Raw genomic sequence first — 16,408 nt, forward strand, 5'->3', positions numbered from 1 at the left:
TGTCATATGGAGGCCCCACCTTTTATAATATCACTGCTCGGGCCATGATGAGAGGTGACGTCATAAATGGTGTGCCTCTGTTAACCCCACCCCATGCCAATATAAGTAGTGGCACACCGCACACTCAACATTAGAGTGGGAGAGAGCGTCATGTCAACATCGGAAGGAGAACAGAGGGAAAAGACAGCAGAGAAGACCAGGCAAAAGAGCGAGAAGACAGCGGAAGAGACCCAGCAGAAGAGCTGGAGAGGGTAAAGAGATTGGAAGAGATGACGGAGCTGCCTTAATAAACTAATGCCCCATACACACGAGCGGATTTTCCATCGTAAAAAAACTTGGATGGTTTTTCCGACCGAATTCCTCTCACGCTTGGCTCGGAAATTCTGTGTGTAGGCTCCATTGAACAGTTTCTGTCGCAGAAAATTTGAGATCTGGTTCTCAAAATTTCCCAACTTTGTGTGAAAGTGTGTATGCAAGACAAGTTTGAGATAACATCCGTCAGAAAAAAAATGGGATTTTGTTGTTGGAATGTCCGATTGTGTGTACAGGACATAAGAGTTTCAATTTGTATGCAATCAGGTAGGCCCTTGCACTACATGGTTTTGGTAAACCTGAAGACAAAAATCTGCAGAAAATATAAGGCCCCTTTCACACTGAGCCGTGGCGCTATTTTTAGCGCCGCTGTACCGTTGTTTTAGCAGTGCTCGGGCCGAAAAGGGGTAAAATCTGCCTGCAAAAAGCTGCTGCAGCAGCGCTTTGCCAGTGGTATAGCAGCACTGCCCCAATGTTTTCAATGGGCAGGAGCGGTATATTCACTGCTGCAAAGAAGCTGCTGGCAGGACTTTTGTGACGCCCTGCCAGCGCAGCGCCCCAGTGTGAAAGCACTCGGGCTTTCATCCTGGGTTTGTAGCTGAGGCTTTTTTTCAGGCACTAAAACACTGAGCACTTTTAAAGACATTTCCTGGTGCTTTTTGAAGCGCTTTCCATTCATTTCAATGGAGAGGGGCCTTTTTTCACCACCCAGAGTGAAAGCATTCATTGATTTTAATGAGAATAGGTTTTTGTGAGTTTTTCGGGGACTTTTTTTCCCCAATCGTCTTTCAGGACAGCCACCTTTGAGAGACACTGGCTCCTCCCCTCTTAGGAAACACCGCCTTCATTTTCATGATTTAAGCCTCCTCCTCCCTTCGTTCCTCAGTTATGGTGTTTCCTCCGGTGGGGAGACATCGCTAAGGAACCTTAGCTGAATTCGGTTGGTGAGACTGAAGCTATCCGAGCGGAGCCCCGGCCCCACTCGGTTACCCGACCGTCTATCGGTCGGCCCTTGACAGTCGGATCAGCGGGGAGCTGAAGCGTTCGTACTGTCTATACACCCTAAACTTCGCTTGGGGAAAGCAGGAAGTTTTACAGGGTCGTCCGTCCGTTCACCCGCGGGTGTTTTAACGGAACAGGCAGTCCGGTCGGCTGGGGAAGCTGAACTTTTGACTGACCTTTTTCTATATACGCACTCCAATCTTCGCTTGGGGAAAGCAGGAAGTTTTTGGGGAGGTTCATCCCTGCGTTTCGCCCAGTGGGGCGCTGCAACGAGGACGTCCAAGGCCCCCCTGTGTATCCAGTCGGCTGGGAGCCAGAGGCCGGACCGGTTGGCGGGCGACGTCAATTCCGGTGGGGGCGGACCTCTTCGTTGGATCCGCGTCTTCCGGTTCCGGACGCGGCACGTGGAGGGGAACCTAGCGTTCGGCTGGTGCAGCCTCTCTTTCTACAGTTGCACAGGTAGCTGTTGGAGGCACGTTCGTACCACTCTTCCTCAACAGGAGAATGTCCAAAGCAGTGGCTTCGGGAGCTCCAGGAGTAACGGCACCAGCCACTCAAAGGTAAAAGCCCTGGCGAGGGGTTCCCTTACCTTACAACCAGTAGCTCCACTGGTGTTTTTTCCCCCTAGGTGGTCGGGGGGAAGGGCAGTGCGTCTGGGATCCAGATGGAGATTGATCCTAGGGGAGGGCACTCCCGGTGGTCCTCTTAAGTAGTGCTGGTGTTTCTTTTTTTTTTAGGATTTTATGCTGCTCTTTTAGCTCTAGGTCTCTGAAGGACATGAGCAAGTCTCCCCTTGGTTCTAGGAGGGAGCGTCCTTCATATAGAGCCTCTTTGGGGAATCCCTGGTTCAAAGGCACTTGGTAAAGAGTGTATTGAAGCACCGGATAGCTCAGTCAGACCTTTAACCTAAGGTTCCAGTGGCCTCAGAGGGTTCAGGTCCCTGTTTGAGCGCCATCAGGAAACAGGCAGCAGAACACGGTGCATATCTGGCGGCTTCTGGGAAGGTTCCAGTGGCCTCAGCTCCAGAGCACTCTTTCACCAGCACAGCAGAGTGTTCCACCTAACCCGATGGATGTTCCTCCTGCAGGTTAAGGGAGAGTCTAGAGGGTTCCAGAGAGGAAGTTGAGGAAGAAGTTGACAGTGCCGTCTCAGACTCCCAAGGGAATCTGATAAAGGTGAGGGCTTGGGTGGGGAACCCAAAAGAACCCCTCGATATAAACTTCCCCCTGGATGAAGTGGATAAGCTCTTGAGAGCTATTCATACCACTTTAGGAAGAAGGCATTGTCACCCCATGATCAGATGTACTAGGACCTGGGGGAAGCGGGTGTTCCCGGTTCATGCTGTCTTGATCGATGCCATCAGGAATGGCGGGGTCCCGAAGGAAAACCTTTCTTTTCTGGTGCATTAAAGCAAAGGTTTTTTCTTGGGCGGAAGAGGAAGCTCTTGTCTGGAATAGAATCTCCCAGGTTAGAGACTACCTTTCTTCAGACGTCCAGGCATACTGACCTGTCCTCAGGGACATGGGAATGCTTTCAGACCCTATGTTTGAAATGATGGACTCACTTCTGAAGGATGCATGGGCTTTTTCTCTTAAGAAAATATCTAAGCCTGCCATAGCGGCCACAGTGGTGGCTCATAATATGAAGTGTCGGCTTAGCCAGATTAATGCATGAAGCAATGACGGCAGAGGAGACTTTCTATCCTCCTTTCCCATGCTGCTTAAGGTGTTGGCATACGCTGCTTCGATTCAATCCAGGCGAATGTATGCAAGATCTTCGGCTCTGACCAACTCAGCCTGGAGGGCCTCAAGGCTGAAGACATGGCAGGGGGTCAAGGCATGGCAGGGGGACAAGGCGTCCAAAGCAAAGCTCTGGAATCCTTTTTACAGGAGGCTGCTGTTACTGCTACTGTTTACTGCAGTTTGGGCCAGGTCTTGAAGCAGGGCTAGATCACACGGCTGATAAGAAAAAGGCCTTTCCCCTTAAGAAGAAATATGGGGAGCAGTAAAAAAGAGGCCTTCCTCCCCCAGTGGGAGATGATCACCTCCAATCAGTTTGTGTTGGGGATCATCGTAAGAGGTTACCGTTTGGAGTTTTCAGAACTCTCCTCTTTTGAGACTCCTTGTCACTGAGCTGCCAAAATGTGCCCTTCTTTCCTCTTCAGGAGTTAGAGGAACAGGAAGTGGTAATACAGGTCCCAGCAGGATATATAGAAAGGGCTCCTATTCTCACATTTTTGTGGTTCACAAGCCTTTGGGGAAAAAAGTTCAGGCTCATCCTGAACCTGAAATGTCTGTGTGTCTTAGTCACCTACAGATGGCTTTCGTTGGTTTTGGTCACTGGGTGAGGGCACCTCTTCCACCAAAACTGTTTCAGGGCATGGATAGTATGGATGCATACCTGCATATTCCCATTGCAGAGAACCACCAGCGTTTCCTTAGGCTGGCAGTGATAACTTCTGTAGGGGTGCTACACATTCAGTTCAAAGCACTTCCCTTTTGGGCTATCCCTTTCCTCCTCCTATCTTCACCAAAGTGATGGTAGATGTTCTGGCATTCCTGCGTCTCAGGGGAGTCTCGGTGATCGTGTGTCCTGAAGATCTTCTCCGGTTTGTACCTTCTCTGACGCAGTCGATTTGGGAGCAACAGGTAACAAAAGACCTGTTAGTGAGCCTGGGTTGGCCTCTGAACCTAGAGAAACCCAACTTAAATTCCTTACCAGGGGGTCACCTTCCTGGGGTAGGTGCTGGGCTCAACAGAACAAAAGGTCTTCCCTCCTTGGAGAAGATCCAGAAGATAGACAGAGCACTGTTGTTTCTCCAGGGCAACCGTCAAAAACTCAGTTAGGCAGGTTGAGTTTACTGACAGCCACGCTCCTAGCAGTTCAGTGGACGGGGTCATGTTACCGTCCTCTGTAAACTATTCATCTTGAAGCTTTGGGACCACAGTCAGGGGTCTTGGGACTCTTTGGTTCCAACTCAGGTAAAGAGGTCCCTTTGGGAAAGGGAGCACGTTTGTTACAAGACCTAGAATGGAGTTTCCCAGTATCCAGGGTGGTTACGATACCGATACGAACGGCTTAGGTTGGGGTACACACCTAGACTCCTGTTTGGTACAGGAAGGAATCTAAGAGATCCTCAAATTGGAGGGAGTTGAGAACAGTAGATCTGGTTCTCAGGACCTCTCAGAGTTCTCTGGAGACTTCATGTAAGAGTCGTGGAAACAATCCCTTGGCAGTGGCTTGCGTCGACAGGACGGGGACTCCTGGAGCGGATCCTTATGGGTCCTAGCGAAGGCCATCCTCAGATGGGCCGAATATTAAAATCCTGTCTTTTCAGTGATCTGTCTTGAAGGAGAGCAAATCCTGATATTAGATTTCCTCAGAGCAACCAGGTTCTCAAGCAGGAGGTTCTTCGAATGGATCACCCAGAGTTGGGGGATTCCTTGGATAGACCTCTCTTTTTCTCAAGGGAAAACGCAAAGGAAGCCATCTCCTGTTCCATGAACAGGGGAGATGGGAGGTCGGGAGCAGACACACTAAAGCACAGAGTTAGGGTTTCTCTAAGTGCTATGCTTTCTCCCCTCCCGTTCTGATTCCTGCAGGGTCAGGGAAGTTTTCAGGTGGAGATTACTACCTATTTTCTAATCACACCTCTTGGGCCCAGGAGGCCGTGGTTCTCCATTCTGAAGGGCCTGTCAGTAGAACCCCCCCCCGGGTTTTCCCGGTCTAGGAGTGTCCCTTCTCCCAGGGTCCAGTCTGCGGTCCCCAGGTGGATTCTTGCAGCTTGGCTACTGAGAAGGAATTGCTGAAGGGCAAAGAGGTCTCAGACTGTTTAATAGCCACTCTTCTGAATTGCAGGTAAATAGAAACTCAGACCATTTTCTTGAAGGTATGGAGACGGTTCTAGAGTTCCTGCAGTCAGGGGCAGATAAAGGTTTAGCCCCATAAACATTGAAGAGTCAGGTTTTCGCTTTTAGCGTATTCCTGGAAGGGCATCTATCATCAGACCTTGGTATAGTAAGGTTCCTAGAGCCTTAAGTAGGCAAAGACCAAGCCTTTGGTCGCCCCCTTCCCAGTCGGGGTCACTCATTAGTTTTACAGGTTCCCACAAAGGAACCTTTTTCAGCAATTGGAATCTGGCTGGTTATGGTTGATCACTCTCAAAACTGTGTTTTTTGTGGCGATCACTGCGGCAAGGAAAGTGAGTAAACTCGAAACCCTTTCTGTTAAGGCACTCCCTTTCCAGACCATTCAGTTTTTAAGATCATTCTGGCCTTTTTACCTAATGGTAGTCTCTAATCCTCAGAGAGTCCGAGAGATTATGCTGCCTATTTTTCGTTCAAAACCAGTGAGCGAACAGGAACACATCTTCTTGGACGTGTCCTTCATTATTTTGGTTACACAAAGCCAGTTCAGGAAGTCTGATTTACCTTTGGTGTTACTTCCAGGGGCTAGGAAGGGTTCCAAAGCCTTTAGACGTACGCTAACCAGATGATTAAGGTCAGCCATTGGGCAGACTTGCGCGGTTGGGGTATTAAAGCCTCCAGTTAGAATTAAAGCACACTCAGCCAGGACAGCGGCAACTCCGCAGACAATGTGGGCTGGTGTGTCTCCTGAACAGATCTGTAGAGCCGCAACGTGGTTCAAGTTTTCTACGTTCGTGAAGCGCTATAGATTGGATCTTCTCTCAGCCAAAGACCAAGCCCTTTGGTCACAAGGTGCTGCAAGCAGTAGGTCCCACCCTAAGACAGGGTACTCGCTTATCCTCTCAAAGGTGGCTGTCCTGAAAGACGATTGGGGAAAAATGGAATTACGTACCGGTAATGTCCTTTTCCAGGAGTCTTTCAGGACAGCACCGGTTCCCACCCAAGTTTTTTGCAGATCATCGGGAACTCATTACATGAGGCCGTCAGGTAAGACTTAAAGGTTTGTTTATTTGACGTGTTCTTGTGTCTCCCCAGTTGGCCGGAGGTACTCTGGAAGAACTGAGGAACGAAGGGAGGAGGAGGCTTAAATCATGAAAATGAAGGCGGTGTTTCCTAAGAGGGGAGGAGCCAGTGTCTCTCAAAGGTGGCTGTCCTGAAAGACTCCTGGAAAAGGACATTACCGGTACGTAATTCCATTTTTTGCTGTGAAAGCGCCACAGTGTGAAACGGGTCTAATAGTGTGTATGGGGCCTTAGAATGAACTCCAGACCTTTTACCTGCTTATTTAATGAAGAAATTACGAAGGAGTAGCCCACACCTGGCCATGAAACGGCTTTTCATTAAATTGTCCAACTATTTTTGTTACCTTGAAAAAGGGGGTGGCTATTCTTAAGAGCTGATAACTTCTGACAAGTTCTCTGAGACAGGAGATAAAAGCAGCCTGCAGTTTGTATCATGGGAGGTTGCTATATATAGATTAGCAGAGAGCTTGTCTTGTCACAGCACAGCTCTGAAAATATCTTCATTCTGCTGCCTATGTAGAGTGGGGGGGGGGGGGGGTGCTTCCTCCCAGTGCTGAATGAGGAATTGAAAATTCTAACATGATGTAATAATTCTAAAGAATACAGAAATGATCACCCCCCGTTTTACTTACCTGAACCCCGTTATCCCCTTGGCAGAGACATGCTCACCCTCTCTACATGGGGCTCTTGATTGGATAGATTGATAGCAGTGCAGCCATTGGCTCCCGCTGCTGTCAATCAAATCCAATGATGTGGGTGCCGGGGCCAAGACCGGCATTCATGTCTATGGAAACGATCTTCTCCTAGAGCAGGGAACCTCAGCTCTCCAGCTGTTTTGAAATTACAAATCCCGCAATGTCTCATGGGACTTGTAGTTTCAAAACAGCTGGAGAGCTGAGGTTCCCTACCTCTATCCTAGGGGGTTATCTGATGCGAGGAGGACCCCAGAAGAGGAGGATCGGGACCACTCTGTGCAAAACCAGCTGCACAGTGGAGGTAAGTATGACATGTTTGTTGTTTGTAAACCTTCCTGTTTTATTTTTTTTATAATCACTTTAACAGACCAAGCAAGAGTGGTAGTTACAAGGGTGAGACAAACCATTTACCGTTGATGGGGGGTGCTTACAATGATCAGCTTTTATTTATTCATGTCAAATTTTTGTCCCAAAAGGAACAAAAAGAGTTCAACTTTAATGTGTTCACCAGGGGAAAATAAAGAGAACAAAAAGATGAATACAGCCACCACATGTGCGGAGTCCATGGTTGTATACCTAGATTAATAAATGCACACATATTTGCAGGGAAGGTGTGTTTGTGGGTGAAGGGTGCCATGCCAGGCTCCTGCACACCTCCTCCAGCTCTATCCCATTACAGAGGTAAATGGCTTCCATTTGGAAAGATGAAGTATCGATGGACTAGGAGTGTTCCATGGAGGATTGCTATGGCTAAAAGGTGTCCCTGGTTCTCAGCAGAAATATGACAGGAATGCTATCCGTACACCTCTGTGTGACTTTCCTCGGGTAATTGGGTCTGGTAACTATTAGTGTGAGTGGAGACGTCGCTGGCACGGAGAGGTTAAAGGGGATGATCACGTTTAAACCGTTTTGGCGGCAGCAGCCTCGCGCCCGTCTCTGGCAGTCAGATGATTGTCCATCGATGGCTGTCACGTGCCAGCGCGATGTCTGGCTGGCCGCCCCGCCCACCTGACTTAACCCCTGAGCTCCCACTGACAATATTATCCGGGCGCTAGGTGGTTAAAGGAGCGGGCGGAGAGCGGACCGGGGCGGGGAAGAGAACAGCCTCTATCAATCTGACCCTTCTGCTCTTCCTAGTGCTGGTGCCCTGTGGCAGCGGGGCTCTGGTGTAGTCCAGGTATCGGCGCTCCCTGCCTGACCCCCTCAGGATGCCCACCAACTTCACTGTGGTTCCTGTGGAGCAGCAGGACGGAGTCGCGGAGACTGAGTTCGGGGCAGCGGGACAGGCGGAGGGCGGCACACAGAGAAGTCATAGTGATGAGTCTTTGCTGGGTAAGTTATCTGTGAACTTCCTCATGTGTTGTGTGTGATAGGAGAGGACGGGCCCCTGGGGAAGGTCTGCAGCGTTCACCTGAAGTGTCATGACGTCACCGGCACACCCCGCCCCTGGAGCCCTTCTGTTGTCAGAGGCGCTAATTACTTATCACTGAGCAGAGCTTCTAATCTAGGAGGTGACCCGCCGTGTACGTATATATGCGTGTGCGCGCCTGTCTGGGCTTTGTATCATTGGGAAAGTAAAATCGTACGGTGGTCTGCCTGAAGTTTGTTCTAACAGTCTTGTTTTACAGCCATACCCCACTTGTAAGTACACAATGGGGGTTTATTTACTAAAGCTGAAAAGTGCAAAATCAGGCTCACTTCTGTATAGAAACCAATGAGCTTTCGGGTTATTACCAAAGTTTAATTGAACAAGCTGGGGTTAGAAGGTCATTGGTTTCTATACAGAAGTGAGTCTGATTTTGCACTTTTTAGCTTTAGTAAATAAACCCCATTGTGTATTTACAAGTGGGATATGCCTGTACTTGGTATGTTGGCTCTGCCTGGGCAGTTTTGTTTCATAGGTGTGTGTGTGTGTGTGTGTGTGTGTGTATATGTGTGTAATTCTCTATCTCTCCTGTATTTTTGTATTTTTACCCCCTTCCTGCCCAGGCCAATTTTCAGTTTTCTGAGCTGTAACATTTTGAATGATAATTACATGGTCATGCAACACTGTACCCAAATTAAAAAAAAAAAAAATCCCCCACATATAGAGCCTTTCACCTCCTGTGGTTTTTTATTTTTTTGTGCTATAAACAAAAAAAAAAAGCGAGAAGTTTGAAAAAGAAAAATAATAAAAATGCAATAAATCTATACACAATTTTTTTTTTTAGGCACTAAAACTATTGCACAAACCAATCAATATGCACTTATTGTGATTTATCAAAAATATGTAGAATACATATCGGTCTAAACTGAGGATATTGAAAAAAAAAAATGTCCTCAGTTTAGATCGATATGTATTACTCTACATATTTTTGATAAATCACAATAAGCGTATAATATGGATTAGTTTGCGCAATAGCTTTAGTGCCTACAAAATGGTGGATAGATTTATTGCATTTTTGTTATTTTCCTTTATTTATTTATTTCTTATTACTAGTAATGGTGGCAATCTGCTGATTTTTTTTTTTTTTTTTTTTTAACATTTTTATCACTACTTTGACATTGTTGCGGACATATCGGACACTTTGACACTATTTTGGGACCACTGACAGTTATACAGCGATCAGTGCTATAAATGTCACTGTCAGGGAAGGGGTTAACACTAGGGGGGTGATAAAGGGGCTAAATGTGTTACTTAGGGAGTGATTCTAACTGTAGGGGTGGGGACAGAATAGGGGAGGAGACTGATCAGTGTTCATACTTTGTATGAACACACAATCAGTCTCTTCTCGCAGGACAGGAAGTGCATTTACACACAAACACACACATCCACAGTCCTGAACTGTAGCAAGTGGTTGTGAGTGCCTGGCGGACATAGCAGCTGCCGGGCATGTGCATTGGCTCCTCAGTGAAACGGTGGGTGCTCGCCACCTATAAAGCCGGGAAGCCGAGGACATCAGATGATGCCCACTCAGGATGGGAGATCCCATCTGCGAATGTCATATGACTATGGACTGGTAAGATAATTTTTCTGCGGCATGTTGTATAGATCATTACACCTTTGTCCAATGGCACTGATTGAAGAAATCTTGCATCATCAAAGCTGTGCGCATATTTTTTTTCTTTGGCTTCATTTAGGCTTCATGTTCACAGGAACTATTTAAACCTCTCCTGAACTTAACCGCTAGTAACCGACGGTTAAAAACCTCGGTTGTGCCGCATTTACATGCCACATTTGCGTTTAAAAGCGCTTTTTGCATTGTAAATGGTCAGAAATGTATCTCCATTAAACCGCCTACAAATGAAACATGGCTAAATGCAAGTTACCATGTTTAGACACGTTTGCATGGTTACAATCATTTGCCGTTTCAAATGCGAATTAACTTCTGTCCTGAACGCTTTTTTTTTTTCTTTAAATTAAAAAATGCTACTAAACTCTACTGCCTCTAAACAACTATAAACTACACACTGTACATGTACTGATAAGGTAATAACATAGAAGAGAGTTCAGGGGCTGCTAAAAAAAAAATACCCAACTGCCCCTAAATGTCTGTTTATCAGCAGCAGTGTACATGAGGCCCTAAGCCTCGTACACATGATTGGATTTTCCAACAGGAAATGTGTGATGACCGGCTGTTGGCGGAAAATCTTACCATGTGTATGTATCCATCGGACAATTGTTGGATTTTCCGTGGACAAATGTTGGATAGCAGATTTTAAAATTTTCCGCAAACAATTTTCTGTTGTCGGATTTTCTGAGTGTGTGTACACAAGACCATCAGACAAAAGTCCCAAGTACAAACAAGCGGTCGGTATGGTAAACCAGCGTTCGTAATGGAGAATTAACATTCGTGATGTGGCAAACTATGAAATCTCGAAATGCAGCGCTTATTCTCTTCTTCTTTAATGGGATAATAATGAAGCTGCTTTGCTGGTGATACTGATGGAGTTATTGCAAACAAAATTTGAAAGGCCTTTTTTTTTTTTTTTTTTTTTTGCAGCAGCAAGTTACCACACCACCATTATCCCGTAGTTTTTAAGATCAAAGATGTAACTATGTCGGTGTCCCTTGTCAATTTTACATTGTATTTTTTTTAAATGTAACTGCCTACTCCCAAACTGTCAGTTGAAGTAAAACACATAGCCAAGTATATTCTCCACATTTTTATTTTTTTATTTTTTATTGTGCATTAAAAAAAGTAAACAAATAAAATTAGACATGCTATCTGCCAATAATGCATCCAATAACCATAAATGCAATGCATCCATAAATATAGAAAATATATCAAATCATTATTCAACCAAAAAAAATGTCAAAGCAATAACTCCAATAACATGTTATCTCCTCTGATTCCGCAAAATGTCTGACGAGCGACCATTCAGTCGCTAAATGAAAAGCGCAAAATGAAAAGCATTAATCAACACTCACCAAACTTCTACCAACACAAAATTAGCAGAAGGAGTCCAAAGGGTGACACTAAAGAGCTGAAAAAAACATGTAGTACGTCACTACGTTCGTGTTTGTTGGCCGACAATTCCTTGCCGTTTTGTATGCAAGACAAGTTTGGGCGCCCTTCGGACAAAGGTCCAAGGTTTTGTTGGCCAACAATCCGATCGTGTGTACGAGGCTTTAGACTTTTTCTTTAAGCTCCTTCCACACAAGCGGTCCGATCAATCTGCCTGTCTGCTTTTTTTTATTTTTATTTTATTTATTTAGACCTTCCATTAACCTTTTTATGGAGCAGCAGATGTAAACATACTTGTGTCCATTTACACTCGCCTACCTCCAATTTGATCCATTAAAAACAAACAGAAGGACATCCGTTGCCCTCTGATCAGATTGGAAGGTAGTTGGGTGTAAACAGTCTGTTTACATCCAACTGCCCAAAGAGCAGAGCGTGTCCGTTTAGCATCAGTGGAGCAGACACAGATCTATCATCCACCCACTCCGCTCATCTGGGGATCAGCTTACTGATCCCCTGCTGAGAAGACCGGATTTGGCCCATGTGAAAGGGGCCTTACAGTCTAAGGCTGGGTTCATCCTGTGTGCGGATGCAGCTCAGATGCATCTCTGTTCTGTTTCGGGGACGTATCGCCCGAATTTATGCCTGAATTTGGACCTGAAACAGCCAAAGATGCACAGGCCCTTGCGCAATGTGCCCCGGAGATGTGTGAACCTTTTGAAGTGTCGTGTACACACACACACACACACACACCCTGCATGTATAGATCATATATGCCCTTTACGCCCAGTGCCTTTTCTCTTTTTAAGGTAGCAATATTACTGTATCTTTATATAATATTTATTATTATTATTATTATTTTTGATGACTAAGCACCGATGACATGATGACTAAGCACCGAGAGAAAGTCGTACTTACCTGCTCTGTGCAATGATTTCGCACAGCGTAACCCCAATTTTCCTCTTCACAGGTCTACCAGTGGTGCTCCTCCCCCTCCCTCCTGCAGGATGGCCCCATAGCAAGCAGCTTGCCCCTGGCTCATTCCTCACAGACTGTGATTGACAGCAGTAACCTCCTGCTGCTCCCTCAATATTTTATCTATGTATCTATCTATCTAATATCTCTATCTCTCTGCTGCTCTCAAGCACAGCGCTGGATTGAGATTGTGCTCCAGTAAGTATTTAGGGGGCTGGAGGGGATCCTGATCAGAGAAGGTTTTTAACCTTCGAGCAGAGAATCCATTAGGGTACAAAAACCTTCCACCTTTACAGAAGTATCCAATATTTGCTTTTGCTGTACAAAGATATTTATATAATTATTAAATTTGTTGTTCAGTTTCAGTATCTTCATTAAAAATGAAAAAAAAAAAAGATATAACTGTTCGATGTGTCTATTGTCTGTCGTCATTTATAACACAAGAGGAACAGATTGGTGTATGCTTTATAAATACAGGCAGACAAAAGTGCAGTGTTTTGCAACAGTTGACTACTAAGCTCTGAGTGTAATGGTTTACTAGAATATGTGTTGTAGTTCAATTGTGACTTGATTCTTTAATCTGTAGTAAACAATGGCTCAGTAAAAATTAATTGTTTAACAACAAATAGCAGTTAAGCAGGCCATGCGTGGATCAAAATGTAGTCTCTTCAACAGGAACCAGCTGAATTTTGCTCCATGTACGAGCAGGCTAGTTGTACATAAGTTGATCTATCAATCAATTTGCATACAACCAGCCTGTCAGGATTTTCCTGAATGATCAGTTATGGCGGCAACAATGATCATTGTTTATACAATGCCACAGTGGGAAGGATTCATCCATCCACATTGAGTCTGTGGATGTGGTTATTGGACCAATATGGGCTGCCTTAGTGTTCTGCTTAAAGGATAAGTTCACCTTTTTGTAACTTCCTACATGTTACACCTATATTCCCATATTCTGGGTGTAATGTGTTACAGATGCATCAGCCTCCCCATTCCCCATATTATTAATAATAATAATAATAATAATAATAATAATAATAATATTTTAATTCTTTAACCACTTCCCGACCAGTGCACGCCTATGTACGTCGGCAGAATGGCACGGGCAGGCATATTGGTGTACAGGTACGTCCATTTCTATATGCCACCCTGCCATCGCGTGCCGGTCGGGACCCCCGTGAGTCCGGTGGCAGGTCCACAAAGCCTAGCCCCCCACAGTGTAGTAGTAACACGCGGACTCAATCGCCGCGGGGATACACGTGATCATCTCACAGGGAGGCTGAACGGGAAGATGCCGTTGTAAACAGCATCTCCCCGTTCTGCCTAGCAACAAGTGACCCTGATCTCTGCTCCATGTGATTGGAGCAGAGATCAGTGTTCACCAACACAAAGCCTAGCCCCCCACAGTGTAGTAGTAACACGCCCCTAGGAACACTTAACCCCTACACTGCCACCCCCTAGTTAACCCCTTCACTGCCAGTTTCATTTACACAGGAATTGTTGCATTTGTATAGCACTGATTGCTGTATAAATGACAATGGTCCCAAAAATATGTCAAAAATGTCTGATGTGTCCGCCATAATGTCGCAGTCACAATAAAAATCACTGATCGCCACCATTACTAGTAAAAAAATAATAATAATTAATAAAAATGCCATAAAACTATCGCCTATTTTGTAAACTCTATAACTTTTGCGCAAACCAATTAATAATCGCTTATTGCGATTTATTTTTGGTAAAAAAAAAAAAAATATAGAATAACGTATCGGCCTAAAGTGAGAGGAAAAAATGTTTTTTTTTTTTTTTTAAATATATTTTTGGGGGATAGGAAAGGTGAACACCTATATAAAGGGAATCGCACAGAGTTTCAGGGGACCAGGAGGCCTCCATACCCCACACAACCATCTTTATGGTGATTACCTTATCTGATCCCCCATTTTGACAGTGAGCGAGGGATCTTCTCCACCTCTCCAACCCCCCCCAACCCAATGCTCGCTCTTCCAATTAAAAAAAAAAAAACACTGCTCCCTCACCATTCATTCAGTGTTCTGTGAATGTGAAAACTATAAGCCTTTGCGGCTGTCAGCTTGTAGTTCTTAATTAACTACCAGGGCGCTGTTCATTGCTTCCCGTCAGAGTGTAACTACCTGTCCATCTCAGAGGTATGGGCAGACTATCCATACCATAGCAGGGCGGAAGTGACGCCAAAATGTCACTTCCGCCCTTACCTCTTAAAGGCACATTTTATTTTTTTTTCAATGTCATTTTTTTTTAAATGACTTTTTTTTTATTTTTTTTATTGCATTTCAGTCCAAATATGAGAGGACTTTTTTACCCCGATCTCATATTTAAGAGGACCTGTCATGCTCTTTTCTATTAAAAGGGATGTTTACGTTACATTCCTTGTAATAGGAATAAAAGCGATCCATTTTTATTTTTATTTTTTTAAACAGTGTAAAAATAAATAAAACCCTAGTAGGAAAAAAACACCCCGTCCCGACAAGCTCGCACGCAGAAGCAAGCGCATATGTGAGTAGCCCCCGCATATGAAAACTGTAGTCAAACCACACATGTGAGGTATCGCCGTGATTGGTAGAGCCAGAACAATAATTCTAGCCCTGGACCTCCTCTGTAACACAAAACATGCAACATGTAGAATTTTTTTAAATGTCGCTTATGGAGATTTTTGAGGGTAAAAGTTTGTCGCCATTCCACGAGTGGGCACAATTTTTAAGCGCGACATGTTGGGAATCCATTTACTTGGCGTAACATTAACATTATCTTTCACAATATAAAAAAAAGGGCTAATTTTTGGGGGGTGTGTCTATATGTAAAAAAAAATGTTGGAAGGGTTGTAGAGTGACATTGTAAATGGGACAAGGGGGCAGGTGGAATCGGTATGGTTAGAACTTCAAAGAGAAGAAGTGGGAAATGTAATAGTTGGGGGTATGTTTATAGGCCTCTCAACTTGAAGGAGGAGGAATCTGTCACAGTTAGAAATGGCAGCGAGACAGGGAATTGTCATCATAATATTGATGGCCTCTAAAAGCAATATCAATAAGTATGTGTGTTAAAACAAAGGTTGCATTATCATCCAAGACTTGATGAAATAAGAGATTTGGGAGCCTGGTCCCCAGCCAGAGCTCATCGAGGAAAAGAGGGGGAGCAAGTGGACTATATTGGTACAATACAAAGAGGCAGACAATTGTATAAAATTTAGAAAAAGTTTGATACACAATACATGACAAAGCGAGTCAGTAATAAATGAAAAACATAGGTGACTTGGTCATGGACAGTGTTTCAACTTTTGTAGGCTGAGTCACTTCATCTGGAAAAACATCTGCAATTTAATCGACATGAGACCAATGACAATATAGTCAACCGTATACAGGAAATATAGACAGTTCCGAAAAATGTGTATTTTATATATTGTAAGGGGGAGGAAGGAATGTGAGGCTGCTTATCCAAGTCCTGATGTGCACATGGCACAAGATGTCGCCAGTGAAGTCTCCCGCTGCGACTGGGGTAGATTGGCAAGGGACTGGAGTCTGGGTAAAATAGAGTGCATAAGATAGATGAACCAAAACACTAGGTAGCGAATGGAAGTGGGATAAATAAAAGTAAGTGATGTGGATTAGTGGAAGGTTACCAAAAGAAAAAGGTTAGTGGTTCAAATGTGAAAAAAAAATGCAACCCAAACAACTAAATTGATGCGACCAAAAGCAAAAACCTGTGCACCACTGTGGGGAATGGCAAAAGGGAATGAATAAAGGGGGGTAGAAAAGGAGAGAGGAAAAGGGAAGGGAGAGGGGGAAAAGGAGAGGAAGGTAAGGAGGTGTGGGGGGGAGGCAAAAGAGAGGGAAAAGGAATGGAGGAGGGAAAGAAGGAAAAGGTGAGTGAGCGAGTGAGGAAAGGGGGGGGGGGGGAATGGGGGGGGGGGGGGAGAGGGAGGGCGGGCTTGCAAGTTTGAATGGGGAAGTGTAGTGAAAGTGAATCATGTTGAACATGTGAAAATGAGAATGTAAAGT

At 45.0% G+C, this 16,408-nt stretch overlaps 1 protein-coding gene across 2 annotated transcripts in view; it reads left to right on the forward strand.

The window, feature by feature from the left end:
• The window catches only part of SLC12A7 (solute carrier family 12 member 7), a 684,227-nt gene that overhangs the window by 121,560 nt on the left and 546,259 nt on the right, over positions 1 to 16,408 (forward strand). The window contains exon 1 of one of the 2 annotated variants that reach the window (XM_077491823.1): positions 8,005 to 8,289. The exons of the other annotated variant lie outside the window; for it this stretch is intronic. Within the exon in view, the coding sequence (XP_077347949.1) occupies positions 8,166 to 8,289 (124 nt within the window). The 5' untranslated portion in view covers positions 8,005 to 8,165. Of the gene's footprint in view, positions 1 to 8,004; positions 8,290 to 16,408 lie in introns of those variants that run through there. 2 annotated transcript variants of the gene reach the window in all.

This window comes from Lithobates pipiens, unplaced genomic scaffold, assembly GCF_037356315.1.
Source record: "Lithobates pipiens isolate NorthernLeopardFrog02 unplaced genomic scaffold, aLitPip1_a1.2 Scaffold_19, whole genome shotgun sequence".
Taxonomy (NCBI): domain Eukaryota; kingdom Metazoa; phylum Chordata; class Amphibia; order Anura; family Ranidae; genus Lithobates; species Lithobates pipiens.